General features: G+C 41.1%; 1 protein-coding gene across 1 annotated transcript in view; it reads left to right on the top strand.

Annotated features, from left to right (window-relative positions):
• Positions 1-13,758, top strand: part of Mybpc1 (myosin binding protein C1) — a 76,156-nt gene that overhangs the window by 56,283 nt on the left and 6,115 nt on the right. The window contains exons 23-29 of the mRNA XM_035451369.1: positions 1,886-1,939; positions 2,828-2,995; positions 5,840-5,928; positions 7,386-7,581; positions 9,445-9,584; positions 12,268-12,427; positions 13,064-13,200. Coding sequence (XP_035307260.1) covers positions 1,886-1,939; positions 2,828-2,995; positions 5,840-5,928; positions 7,386-7,581; positions 9,445-9,584; positions 12,268-12,427; positions 13,064-13,200 — 944 coding nt within the window. The remainder of the gene's footprint in view (positions 1-1,885; positions 1,940-2,827; positions 2,996-5,839; positions 5,929-7,385; positions 7,582-9,444; positions 9,585-12,267; positions 12,428-13,063; positions 13,201-13,758) is intronic.

The raw sequence follows: 13,758 nt of genomic DNA, 5'->3' as shown, positions 1-13,758 counted from the left end.
TGGGGATGAAGCACCTGGGCTACAGATTTCTTTTACCCTGCCCTCATTCCACTTGCCATGCTTTCTTCAAGCTTCAGAAGGATCCAAAGCCAGTGGGGGGGGGATCTTACAGGAAAAAGGCTCCGGGTTAGCACAATGAAGGAAGTGGGTATTGTAACAAACTCAACAAGGAAAGCCTCCAGCATTTCCAAGTACAATTTGTTTCCATTCTGTTGTCCCGAGCCCTCCATTCTGCTTTTTATATGGCCCAGCCAGCAGAATTCCCTAACGTGTATGTGATGTGGCCTCTGAGCCAGCCTCTTCTGTATGTGTATGAAACGGAGCAAATTCTTTACTCTTTTCTTTCTGATAGGTTTAAAAAGTAAGAAGATACAGCAAAATGATAGATGCCTGTCATTTTGATGTTACCCACCTTAGATAAAATACAACGAAGTGTATTTTACATAATTCCGTGTGTGGTCTGTGTAGATATATATGTATATGAGGATATACATATGTATATGTACACGGTCATTGATGTATATATTTTGCCACATAACATGTTGGTATTAGCTTTCTATGGACACTCTTTCATAACGTGTATCTCTCTCCTCATAGTCTTTCCTGGTTTTCTTAATGTGGCTGCCTGGTTCTTCATTCTCTTTTAATGGCTGCTCTTCTCTGGACTAATTTCTCAAGTGTTTGATGCTTTTGGATGTCAGGTTTAGTCTGTGAAAGTCCTTCTTATGTAAGGTTGTGTGCGTTTATTATTATTATTCTGCCTTTTCTGTTTTATTTTTAATGCCTGAAGCATTTTATTCTTTTTGTCTTCATTCTAGTTCATCCTTTTTCTTAAAATAGACCTCCTCATGCATTAAACAACTTGTATAGTCCCTTCCCCGCCCCTCAGGCATCCTCTTCTTTCTCTTCCCCTCAGTTAGGTAGCTTGGACATGAAGAGATGGGCTATTTTTGTTCCCCTCCCATTTTTCATCTTTTCTCTTTTATCTGTTCTTTGTTCTTTTGTGTTTTTTCTTGTCTCTGGTTTTCACTTTCCCATCCACTGATTCTTGCCTATGAAACTGGCACAATAACTATCAAGCAGAGCATTTGCTGAAAGACTTATCTTTTTTCAAAGTCATAAGTAATTTTTATCATCCACATGCCCTCTCAGCTGTCAAGACATCAAACCTCCCTTATAGTCCCGATAAGGCTGGGAAAAGAGAGAGAGAGGCCAAGGTTCCCAGAGGCAGCCACTCTGGACTCCTTGCCCCAGCTAGTCTCCTAGGTACCAAAAAAAGGCACATCATTCCAAACCACTGGGACAAGCCCCAAAGCATCCTGTGAGCCCTTCACATGGAATATAGGGACACAGGAATGTCCCATTTGTCTTCGTGATGCAGAGTTCATTGTCATGTGTCATGGTAACTAGGGTTACTCCCTGAGCTGCTGGGGCTGACTCCATTTCCATATGTTAAGGCACAGCAGAGTCCTGGTAAGCCGGTGCTAATGTGTGCTAGACTCTGGGACCTTGGGGCATCATATTCCCTGGGGGACTGGAGAACAAGCTGCTCCCTCTGGATTCCAGAACTGACTCTTCCTTTACCATCAAGGTCTTGTTTTGCTCACTAGTTCTTCTTCCTGCCTGTGGAGGTGTCCTATCCTCTGTCCTCTTCTTTTCTTCGCCTTTTTCTTCTCTGGGCCAGGTGCCTGTAGACAAAGCCCACGGGCTGTACAGAGGAAGCCCTGCCTCCCCTTAACATGTTTGGTCTCTTGCGTCACTACTCTGGACAGGTCTCTTTGTCTACTTTGCATACTTTACTAACAGAGAATGCTGTCTGCTGATACGATATTCTTCTGATGTGAAAGTGGGTGTCTTTAATTAATGTATTGACGGATTCTCAAAGGTACATCAGCCAAACAGTCTAATGAGAATGGGGAGGCTGCGTATGATCTACCAGGTAAAGTATCTGCGAAGCACTCGGACTTCCCTACTCTTTGACCCCTATCTGGAATGTTACATGACCTTACATGAAGGACCTCCCCCACCACCTCCACACAGAAGTCCGTAGAGTTGGGGGGGGGGGAAGAGGGGGTTTTCTCATTGGGGTCCAAGACTTCTCTTTTCCCAGTGGTCGTTTCTGACTTTTAGAAGCTGAAATACTTGTATGTCCTGGATGCTGGGATTAAAGTCTTTTGATATTATAGAGTGTGGACAAAGCTATCCAATTGCTGCAAAAGAAAATCCAATTTTTGGTTGAAGGAAAGGGTTGTACCAACTCATGAGATTATCAGGTCATGAGCCTCCTTTCCTCTTTATAGATAAAATTGGCTTTTCTTCATGAATGCAAATGATCAGATTCTTTACATTCACATTAATGCTTCATGATAATAAGCCAGCTGAGATAAAACAGAGACCATGTGGTAAGAATAGCACCTTTCCTTCATGAGAAGGGCAAATTCCTGTCTTTCTGAACTTTAAAGTTTGTCAAGGCCTAAATATCAAGATTATATCAAGCTGTGTGGAACCAAGTTGGAGTAAAGCTGCTACAAAATTATTGTGAACATTTACTATATTATTCAGGGCACTTTATTGCTAACTAAGAATTTATTTTATTTTTTCAGAAATAACAGAGTTTAATTTAATTCTTCCTGTTGTTTATGCTAGCCATCTGGGGGCATTTTTTCAGGTATTTAAATAGTCATAACCTGAGTCTAGCCCACATCATATTCCTTCTGAAGGATTTGAGTATGAATGAAATAATGTGTTGGAGTTGGTTGTGATGGCCTGGGATGGTTTCTCTCACTAAACACTGCTCCTTCTTTTCTTTGTCTTTTGCTGGACTTAGCTGAGGACTGGATAGTTGCAAACACGGACCTGATTGACAAGACAAAGTTCACCATCAATGGTCTGCCCACGGATGCAAAGATCTTCGTACGTGTGAAGGCTATTAACGCAGCTGGGGCAAGTGAGCCCAAATACTATTCTCAGCCCATTCTTGTGAAGGAAGTCATAGGTAAGTGGTACAGCTCTCATATATATATATTTTTTTACTAACCTTGCTTTTTGGTTTTTCTTAATATATTTTTTAACATTCCAATCCCAGTTTCCCTCCCTCCTCTCCTCCTGCTCTCCCCACCTTCCTCCATACTACCTCCCATCCACTCTTCAGAGAGGGTAAAGCCTCCCCTAAGATATCAACTAAGTCTGTCCCATCACCTCTTTGAAGCAGAACCAAGGCACCCACCCCTCCCCATATTTAGGCTGAGCAAGGTATCTCTTCATAGAGAATGGGCTCCACAAAGTCAGTTTATGCATTATAGTTAGATCTTGGTCCCACTGCCAGGGGCTTTATATACTGCCTAAACAATACCTTTGTCACCTGTATCCAGGGGTCCTAGTTCAGTTCTGCCAGATCCCCAGTTGACAGCCCAGAGTCAGTGATCTCTCACTAGCTCAGGTCAGCTGATTCTGTGGGTTTCTCCATCATGGTCTTGGCTCCTTTGTTCATATTTCACTCCTCCCTCACTCTCTCATGGGGAAGTTCGGCCCAATGGGTAATTATAGATCTGCACATCTGCTTCCATCTGTTTCTGGAAGAAGGATCTAGTTTCTCTGGGTTTGTGGATTGTAGGCTGGTTATACTTTGCTTTGTGTCTGGTATCCACTTATGAGTGACTCCAAAGGAGGCACACTCACACCACAAGGACATTGCTCAACTATGTTCATGGCAACATTATTCAAATAGCCAGATCTTGGAAACAACCTAGATGCCCCTCAATCAAATGAAGAATGATAAAGAAAATGTGGTACATTTACACAATGGAGTACTCAGTGGTAAGAAACAATGACATCTTTAAATTTGCAAGCAAATGGACAGACCTAGAAAAAAAACAAAAACCAGATCCAGAAAGACAAATACAGCTCTCACATTTAATCTACCTTTTCCATTTTTGCTTTTACCTTTTAAAATCTCTTTATAGTGTGGGGGAGATGGCTCAGCCAGTAACACCGTCCTGTAGGCAATAAGACTTGAGTATGATCACCAGAGCCCAAATAAGAAAGCCAGGCATGGCAATAGACTATATATAATCCCAATGCAGGACAGATAGACACAGGAAGATCCTTGGGGTTCACTGGCTGGTCAGCCTAGCCAATCAGCAAGCTCCAGGCCAGGGAGATCCCACCTCAAAAAACAAGGCAACAACAAAAGTCCAAGGTGGACTGAGGAATGACCCCCAAGGGTAACCTCTGCCATGCACACACACACACACACACACACACACACACACACACACACACACACACACACACTTTTCTTAAAATTTAAAATTTATTTTGCTGGCATTCCTTCAAAATTTTATGACTGCTTCCTGGAAGTTAAAAATTAACAAAACACTGCTTTTTTAGGCAGTTTAGGAGGTCAGCTTTGGGGTTTATAATTTAGTACTCAGAAGACCAGTTAAATGACTTGACCAGATTCTCTGAACCAACTGCAGTGAAACTGCACCTACACTCTAGCTCGTGGATCTGCAAAGTCACAATCATCTTCATGATGACAGATGCATCTGGGCCCTTTTCAACACATGTGCATCTACCCTGATAGTGTAAATGAAGCCATTGTTGTGTTTGCATGAATCAAGCAGTTCCACAGAGCTATGACAGCTACCACCACCCCGTATGCTCACAGTTAAAGACAAGGCTCAGTTTTGCCTTAGAGTGTTGTTGATCAAACATAAAAAATGTTAATTATTTTAATCTTGGTCCTTGAGTCCATAACGGGTTTTTTTGGACTAGAGAGTAACTTTCAAAACTTGGTTTCTCTTTGTACCATGTGGATTTCAGGGATTGAACTCAGGTCATCAGGCTTGCATGCTTGCATCAAATAGCTTTTGAATACTTAAAAATATTGATTGATACAGTGGTCCTACCAATAGATAAAAACTTTTAAATATTATACACTAAAACATCAGAAGATCTGCATGATTCTATATAGTAATTGTTTCCAAATGACCAACGCATATAAAAAAATTATGTCTGGGGATGGAGAGATGGCTCAGCCATTAAGGGCTGGGCTCACAACCAAAAATATAATCATGTATGGAAGGCGGCCATAATGTTATATGCCCTTAAGTCTCGGGAGCTTGGAAGGCTGAGGCAGGGGGATTGCTTACCTTCGAGTTCTCTAAGTACTCAAATGCTTTCTTCCTTTCTTTCTTTCTTTCTTTCTTTCTTTCTTTCTTTCTTTCTTTCTTCATTTTACTTTATCTTATGTTTATGAGTATTTTGCCTGCCTGGTGTCCAAAGAGGCCAGAAGAGGGCATTGGATCTCCTGTATTGGAGTTACAGTTGTGAGTTACCACATGAGTCATAGGAATCAAACAGAACCCACCAGAAGAGCAGCCAGTGCTTTTAAGTGTTAAACCATCTCTCTAACTCCATAAAAATACATCTTTTTTTTTTCTCTGTGGCTTTGGAGGCTGTCCTGGAACTAGCTCTTGTAGACCAGGCTGGTCTCGAACTCACAGAGATCCACCTGCCTCTGCCTCCCGAGTGCTGGGATTAAAGGCGTGTGCCACCAATGCCCGGCTTAAAAATACATCTTAAAAATAAATAACTACACAGAGAAATCCTGTCTCAAAAAAATCCATAAATAAATAAATAAATAAATAATATCTGTACTTAAAGAAAACAGTTTGAACCAAATTTGCTAAATATACTGTTAGTGAAACATCTAAAATCCTGTGGAAGAGATGTGATCCCAAGAACGGGTCATGAGCATCCTGCCATTCCACTTATGCAATGCCATTTCCAGGATACTGTACTGATTTCACAACTGTGCTTCTCCACCCTTTCCCAGAGCCACCAAAGATTCGTATCCCAAGGCACCTGAAGCAGACTTATATCCGTAGAGTTGGAGAGGCTGTCAATCTGGTTATCCCTTTCCAGGTAAGAAGTAGAAAGCTCTCACTGTGCCTTTCCAAGGAGGGGGTGTTTAAAAGGGATGTGGTCTGGCCTTCTACGTTCACCATGATTCAGAATTCCCTCAGAAAGATTAGGTCAATAATAGAAAATGCCATAAACCTGTCAGATTTAAGTTCTGCAGGACACAGAGATCTCATCATGCCTGAAGACTACGTGTGGTGGGGCAGAGATATGTGAGAGAAGAGATGAAGAAGTGTTCGAAGAATCTCTGTGGCCCAGTCATCTGTGACACTGTCTGTTCTCAGGTTCCCATATCCAACAAAACAATAGTCTTAGTTTCCACAATGGCTCCTAACCAAACAGACTTTACTTTGAAATCTTGAAATACAAGCCCATTTTGTAAAATAATCATTCCAGCAAAAGAGTCCACTGTCTGTAATATTAGCCTGGCTTTTTAAAACAACAATAATCAGCTTAGGTCTCTCTCTCTCTCCCACACAAAAGCACACACACATGCTCGTCCATGACACACACACACACACACACACACACACACACACACACACACACACACACACCCTGCTCATGCCTATACTTCCAGCACTCAGGAGGCTGAGGCAGAGAGACTGCTGTGAATTTAAGGCAAATAACAAGACAGCTGGTCCACATAACAAGACCTATATGAAATGAACAAATATGCCAGATGTGGGGTGCATGCCTGTAATCTTAGTACTCAGGAGGTAAAGGAGGGGCAGGAGTTCAAGGCTATCCTAGGCTATTCAAGGAGCTTGAAGCTATCTTGGGCTACATGAGACCCTGTAGCCACCCCACCCCCACCCCCCACCCCTGCCAAAAAGAAAAAGAAAAAAAAACTGAAACTTGTGTCAGCAGCTAGAGAAACTGTAGACTAGTCTGAGACGGGAACATAGTGCAGAGGAAAATCATTAGCCTTTAGCCAATACTGCTAAATACTTACGGTGTCTGCAGAAGACTTCAGTCTTTATAATCACTCTGTGAAAGACACTACTACTGTCCCTGCCTTATAGAACGAGAAACTGAGGCTCGGAATATTTATTCTTTTCCCAGGGTCACACCATTATTAAGTGGTCAATAGTCCAGCATAGGCTCCAGGATCCCAGGGGATGGGCTCTTAAGTACCATCCTACTGGCATCTGGCATATCTGCCTTTGAGAATGAGTTCTAGAAGTTTCTTAACTTCAAGGCTTTGGGCAAATTGCTGACCCTCTTTCAAAATCAGTGAGGGTAATGATACTCATCCATCCATGTGTAGATTGAGGCAAATAATAAATGTCATGCACCCGACACACAGAAGGCAATCACCCACCAGCAGGTCAGTAAATGGTACTTTCCATCCTTGCCTAGAATAGGTTAGACCACTGTCATTCTTGTGATGTTAAAGAAAAAAAAATCTTGAGACAAATGTTATTTCTCCCCTTCAACTTTTCTGTCTTTCATTTTAGGGCAAACCAAGACCAGAACTGACCTGGAAGAAGGATGGTCAAGAAATTGATAAGAATCAAATAAACATTCGAAACTCAGAGACTGACACCATCATATTCATTAGGAAAGCGGAGAGGAGCCACTCTGGCAAGTATGACCTGCAGGTCAAAGTGGACAAGTACGAGGAAAATGCCTCCATTGACATTCAGATCGTAGGTAGGTTCTGGGGAAGGGGCCTGTCAAAGGACAGTGAAGACCACTGTCTTTGTTATTTAGGGGAGATAGGAGTGTTAGGCTTGTTCTACACAAACACAGTTTTGAGATTTTAAAAAGAGTTGCCAGGAGGTGGTGGCACGTGCTTTTAATCCCAGCACTCGGGAGGCAGAGGCATCTCACAGAGTATCTCTGTGAGTTGGAGGCCAGCTTGGTCTGTAGAACAGGTTCCAGGACAGCCAGGGTTACATACAGAGACCCTGTCTCTTAAGAAAAACAAAAACAAAAAACAAAAACATACATACAAACAAAAAGAAGAAAGAAAAGAACAATATAAAAAGAAATAAGCAGTAAAATCAGTAAGATTTGTTAGTATTTAAAATAACTTTCACTGACTAAATGTACTTACTAATCATGGGAGACCTAGGGACATATGTGCAAGAAAATTAGTGGACACTGTTAGTGAACTCCATCTGCATTGCTTTATATCCAGTCTCTTTCATTCTCAATTTCTGATTCCCTGATGATAAAGTATGCTTTATGCTGAAAAATCATAGTAGCTTCTAGACAGTTTAAAAACGTTTCTTTCCACACCCAAAACTCACCAATTGTAAAGTTTGAGTGGAGAGTAAAGACTTCTTCCTAATGTAAAGAAATGACAACAAAGCCCAACAGTTAAACACAGAAGGAGTTGATTGCTTGTGCTAGTCAGTACACAAAGAAAGTAAGTAAACAGGTTAATTCTCATTTTTGTTCAGAATTAGGAAAGCAGAGTGGGGACCTTTATACACAGAGCCCCCACAACCGCTTAAACTATTTTGTATCTTTGCAATGTCAGTAAGTAAGTTTAGGAGGCTGGTGAGATGGCTTAGGCTAAGAGCCTTTGCTACACTCGCAGAAGGACCTGAGATTGGACCCCAGCACGAGCCAGGTATAGTCCCGCATGGCCCATAACCACAGCACTGAGGTGAAAAGAGATCCCAGGATTCATTGTTGCCTGCTTGCTATGGCTTGCTAGCTGCCTATCTAGCTGAAAAACAGTGGCTCTGGGTTCAGGAATAGACTCTACCTCAAAGAAGTAGGGTGGAGAGTGAGAGAGCACATGACACCTCCTCTGGATTCCACATGTGTGTGTCTCTCCACCCCTTACATGGACATGCACACCCCCACCCCCACATACCACTCACACACATACACAGAAGAATGGTGCATGCCTGTAACTCCAGCCCATAGAAGGCTAAGGCAGAAGGATGCTGAGTTTTATGTCTAAAAACAGCAAACAATAAAAATTACTTATCAGTACAAAGAAGCCTTGTTTCCAATCCTTTTTTTGTTGTTGTTGTTCTAATTTGTGGAGACTTGAGTTCTCTAACTAAAGCAGTAGTTATCAACCTTCCTAATGCTGTGAACCTTTGGTACAGTTCCTCATGTTGTGGTGACCCCAACCATAAATATATTATGTTGCTACTTCATAACTGTAATTTTGCTGTTCTTACAAACCATGATGTAAATATCTGATATGCAGGATATCTGATATGTGACCCCTGTGAAAGGATCTTTCGATCCCCCAAGGGGTTACAACTCATAGGCTGAACTAAAGAGAAACTTGCTCTGGGAAGCTGAGGCTTGCTCTTCAAATCAAGCACTGTTTTTCTCTCACCAAACCTCAAGGGGTTTTCTAAGCTAAGAGGAGTATGAGACCCTTGAGCCTGTCTGGGATGAAGGAAGCCCAGACCCCGTGGCTGAGATTGGAAGAGTCTTGCCTCCTGTAACAGGAAAAAGCACATATTAAGATATCCCTGTGTAATAGGGCATAGACTGGAGGGGAATGTGAACTCACAATGATGGCATGAATCAATCCTGCAGACCGCCCGGGCCCTCCCCAAGCTGTGACTATTGAAGACGTGTGGGGAGAGAATGTTGCTCTGACATGGACACCACCCAAGGATGATGGCAATGCAGCCATTACCGGGTATACCATCCAGAAGGCCGACAAGAAGAGCATGGTAAGTCTATCTGGTGTCTGATTCAACGTTAAGAGCAAAGTCACGCCCGTCAGAGGTGATGAGGATGTCATGAGGCTTCTCTGGTGGAGCCTCTGGGGAATGCGGGAGAGCGATGTGACTGAGCCAGCAAGGTGGAGTCAGTCCTTCAAGACATAGAGTTGGATTCATCCCCCGTGCTGCCACTTAAGTCACCTCCTAGACCCCCATGTCCTTATACAAAAGACCCTATCTATAAAATGGAGGTGCAGATGCTTGACTTGCTTGGTTATGTGAAGCTAAGGTAATCTAAAGCAGATGGTGAGATGCAAACGGAATTTATTCTTCATTCAATAAATATTCACCATGCAATGTTTTCTCTTTGTGAAATAAACATTCAATGCTATGGGCTTCAAACCAAAATTTTGAAAAATGGATAAGCATCAGCTATAAAGGAAAGATTGTGAAAGTTACATCGTGTCCTAAGTTTCTGAGAAAGAAACCAGCCTAAATGTGTTCAAGATGCAAGCCCGTGGGAATGATGGCTTATAATCTTTTATATATGAGGAATTGGGTCTCCGAAAGAATCGAGGAACAGAATTTTGTGCTAAATGGCAAATATGAATCTATATGCTATACCCTCCTACTGGCCTACCTGTAAGAGACTGACTGAATGAAAGAATGTTAGGACACACAATGGAGTAGAATATTTTTCGTTCTCATAGTAAAACAGCATAGTGAATGAATGGTATAAAGTCTTTATGAATTACACATTTGGAGCTCAGCAAAAACTTAGGTCATGAAGTTATAGCAGGGGCTAGGGTGGAAAAGACAATCACATTTCAAACTACTTCTTTCATAAACTGTTTTAACATAGCCTTTTTTTTTCTAAGCTCTACATGACAAAATAAGATTTGGCATTTCAAGTGAAATTTTTCATCTAAACTGACAGCTTGAGAGGTAGGCCAATGGGCGGATGACCTTGCAAGAAGGACCTGAATGGCTCAGACTTCTTTTGCAATGAAGGGTTTTCATGGGCCTTGATCCTGATACTGTCGGACAACCCAGAGGCAACAGAGTCTCTCTGGAAGGCCCCCTCTATGGTCTGTACATTATCGCAGACCATCATAGGTGTGCAGCGTTTTATTCTTAAGAGATCCAGACAAGTCCGGCTGGACTAAGACTTTCCTGCCAGTCCATGTGACTGAGACTGCCTGGTGACCCCTGACCCACCCCTGTGTTTCTCTTGCATTTCAGCAGCAACAGAAGCAGAGACTAGAAGGCATTTATTTATTCTACCAATTCTTCAAGGGGACAAGCTCACCCGTCTCCTCATGCCTGCAGACCCCAGTCTTCACATCCCCATGGCCTCCCACCTTTGTTGTTTCTATTATGTGGGCTCAAACACTCATTTTTTGTTCTCTTACTATGTGTTGAGCACTGTTGTATCAGCTGAATAAAAAGAAAATAAGAAAGAAAGATAACTTCTATTTTGGGGACACTCACCATCAAGGCAAGATGAAAGATGTAAAATCAAATGATAAGCCAATTACAAAAAAGTTAGGATAAAGGTTTGCATAAAGAGTTTTTGGAATAAATGAACACATAACTGTTTTTTTTCTGGTATTAAATTACCCAAAATGTATAGATAATGATGGCCTTGAAAATTCTAAGGAAAATGCTTTTCCTTTAGAAAGTATGTTTTTATTAGTCAATGTATTTTTTGTTAGTAGTACAAAATATGTGTTGAGTAGTGGGGTTTTTTTTGTTTTTGTTTTTGTTTTTGTTTTTTCGAGACAGGGTTTCTCTGTGGCTTTGGAGGCTGTCCTGAAACTAGCTCTTGTAGACCAGGCTGGCCTGGAACTCACAGAGATCCACCTGCTTCTGCTGGGATTAAAGACATGCGCCACCACCACCGGGCAAATAGTGGGGTTTTCTACTGGCAACAAGGCAAGCTTTGAAATTATATTTCTTGGTATGGGGAGGACAGAAATTTTAAAGGTGTCTTAACTTATTCATACACTTATCCATTAAATATTTAATATCTACTTTGTGTATTGAATCTATTAGGTGCTGGGTACTGTCATAGGCTCTGTGAGGTGGGAAGAGAGAGCAGGCTTTATGTTAATGGTGCATCCACTGCAGCTGAGAGGGTAAACAAGGAAAGTGTATGTGTGTGTGTTCGAGAGTGTGTGTGTGTGTTAATTTAACAAGGCTTACAAGGAAAAACATCCAGATTAAGGTCATAAAGCATGTCCAAAATGGTACAGATAGTACAGCAGGAGAAACAAGCAGGGACAAGGTGACAGCTAGAATAACCTAAATTAATAATCTAGGCAAATTATTGGATACTATCAATTTTTCTCTAGTGATCTAGCTTTATCTATTATTCTTAACAATAAATTATCACTCACATTCTATAATTATATTTTGTCCCACAAAAGACTAATAGATCAACAGATGGATAAATATGCCAGACATGATGCAGTTATGAAAAATATCAAGATGGGAGTAGTAGTAGATGATATGAATCTAACATGTAAATGAAGACTAAATTGCAGACAACTGTAATAAATTACATAGTATTAAATATGTATTGTTATTGCTCTCAACATAAAAATTAGTGCTGTTTTTTCATTAATGACACGTTCTTTTTATTCCAATCAGTAAGTGACCTTCATAAAATAATAACCATTTTCCCCTTCAGGAATGGTTCACTGTCATTGAGCATTACCACCGAACCAATGCCACCATTACTGAACTGGTCATAGGGAACGAGTATTACTTCCGGGTCTTTGCTGAAAACATGTGTGGCCTCAGTGAGGATGCAACGATGACTAAGGAAAGTGCTGTGATTGCCAAGGATGGTGAGTTGGAGATGGACTGACATTTGGAAGCCTTGGTTGATTCAGTGGAAAAGAATGAAAGAGGAGATATGGAGAAAGGGAGTAAGAGTGAGCACATGCTGGGAAATTATAGTAACAGTATTCAAGTAAACTTTCAATTCTAAAGGTAATTTTTTTCTAGAAGAATCACACTATTATTATAGATTTTACACATTCAATTCATTCCAGTTTCTGGTCACTGGGTCAATACATGATGGATATCATGCAGATAGGAAATTTTTCTTGGTTTTCTGTTTATTTTTGACACCTTCAATGTAGCATTATACGAGACTTGCTCTAAAGAAATGAGGAGCTAAATTCTATCTTTTCATCCAGCCAAGTCCTTCATTGTAATTGTTACATCAGGACACACTTCTGATCAAGAAACTCAAACACCTACATCCATTCAGTACTAGGTTTAGAGTCTCATAACCACATTGGCTTCCATCTCAGGTGTGACTGGCTATCCATGTATCCCCATTAGACTAAATGCCTTGTAGCATTTGCTTATGATTGTCTGAGTTGAAGGAAGTTTTATTCATGAGTAAAGAATGCCAAGAATAATCCATCTCAAGCCAACTTCTATTTTTTTAACATCTTTTAATACTCATTTTTAAGGTAAAATCTACAAAAATCCAGTATATGAAGACTTTGACTTCACGGAGGCCCCCATGTTTACTCAGCCTTTGGTTAACACCTACGCCATTGCTGGTTACAATGCCACCCTGAACTGCAGCGTCCGAGGAAATCCTAAGGTACTGTGTTTTACTATGGAATTACTTAAATTAAGAATCAACTCCAAAACCTCTCTTTCATATTTGCCATGTTACAATGGCAAGGAAAAGGATAAACTGGCCTTCCAACTTCTATTTGTGTCTTTCCGGGGTGAGAGGAGTGAAGAAAAGTGGGGTTTGTGGATAAATACAGTATTTAAATTAGTAGGTACAAACATGGTGAATGACTATTAACTAATGGATAGCTGCTAAAGAAACAAAACCATGGGAAAAGAAGCAAGAGGTAAGATGGGATATTGTTTTACCTGGACATATTAGGTGTTTTGACTCATCAAGAGATCTCTAGCACACTTAACAGCCACATGGTAATTCAGGTGGTGTTTTTAACAAAAATCTCAAACGTTCAATTTTATCAAAAGACTCAGGAGTCAGATGCTGGAATGAAAGCCTGCTAGCTCAGAGAGGTTGAGAAAGCACCCAGCCAACCTTTCTCCTCAACCAACATCCCAGAAAACTCCTTCCTCTTCTGCTGTCTCAAAACAACTCTCTTCAACTCTCTCTTCAAACTCCATGTCCCTC

This window comes from Cricetulus griseus (assembly GCF_003668045.3).
Source record: "Cricetulus griseus strain 17A/GY chromosome 1 unlocalized genomic scaffold, alternate assembly CriGri-PICRH-1.0 chr1_0, whole genome shotgun sequence".
Taxonomy (NCBI): domain Eukaryota; kingdom Metazoa; phylum Chordata; class Mammalia; order Rodentia; family Cricetidae; genus Cricetulus; species Cricetulus griseus.
Note: the sequence above shows the minus strand (reverse complement) of the source record. Positions and strands in the feature narration are given on the sequence as shown.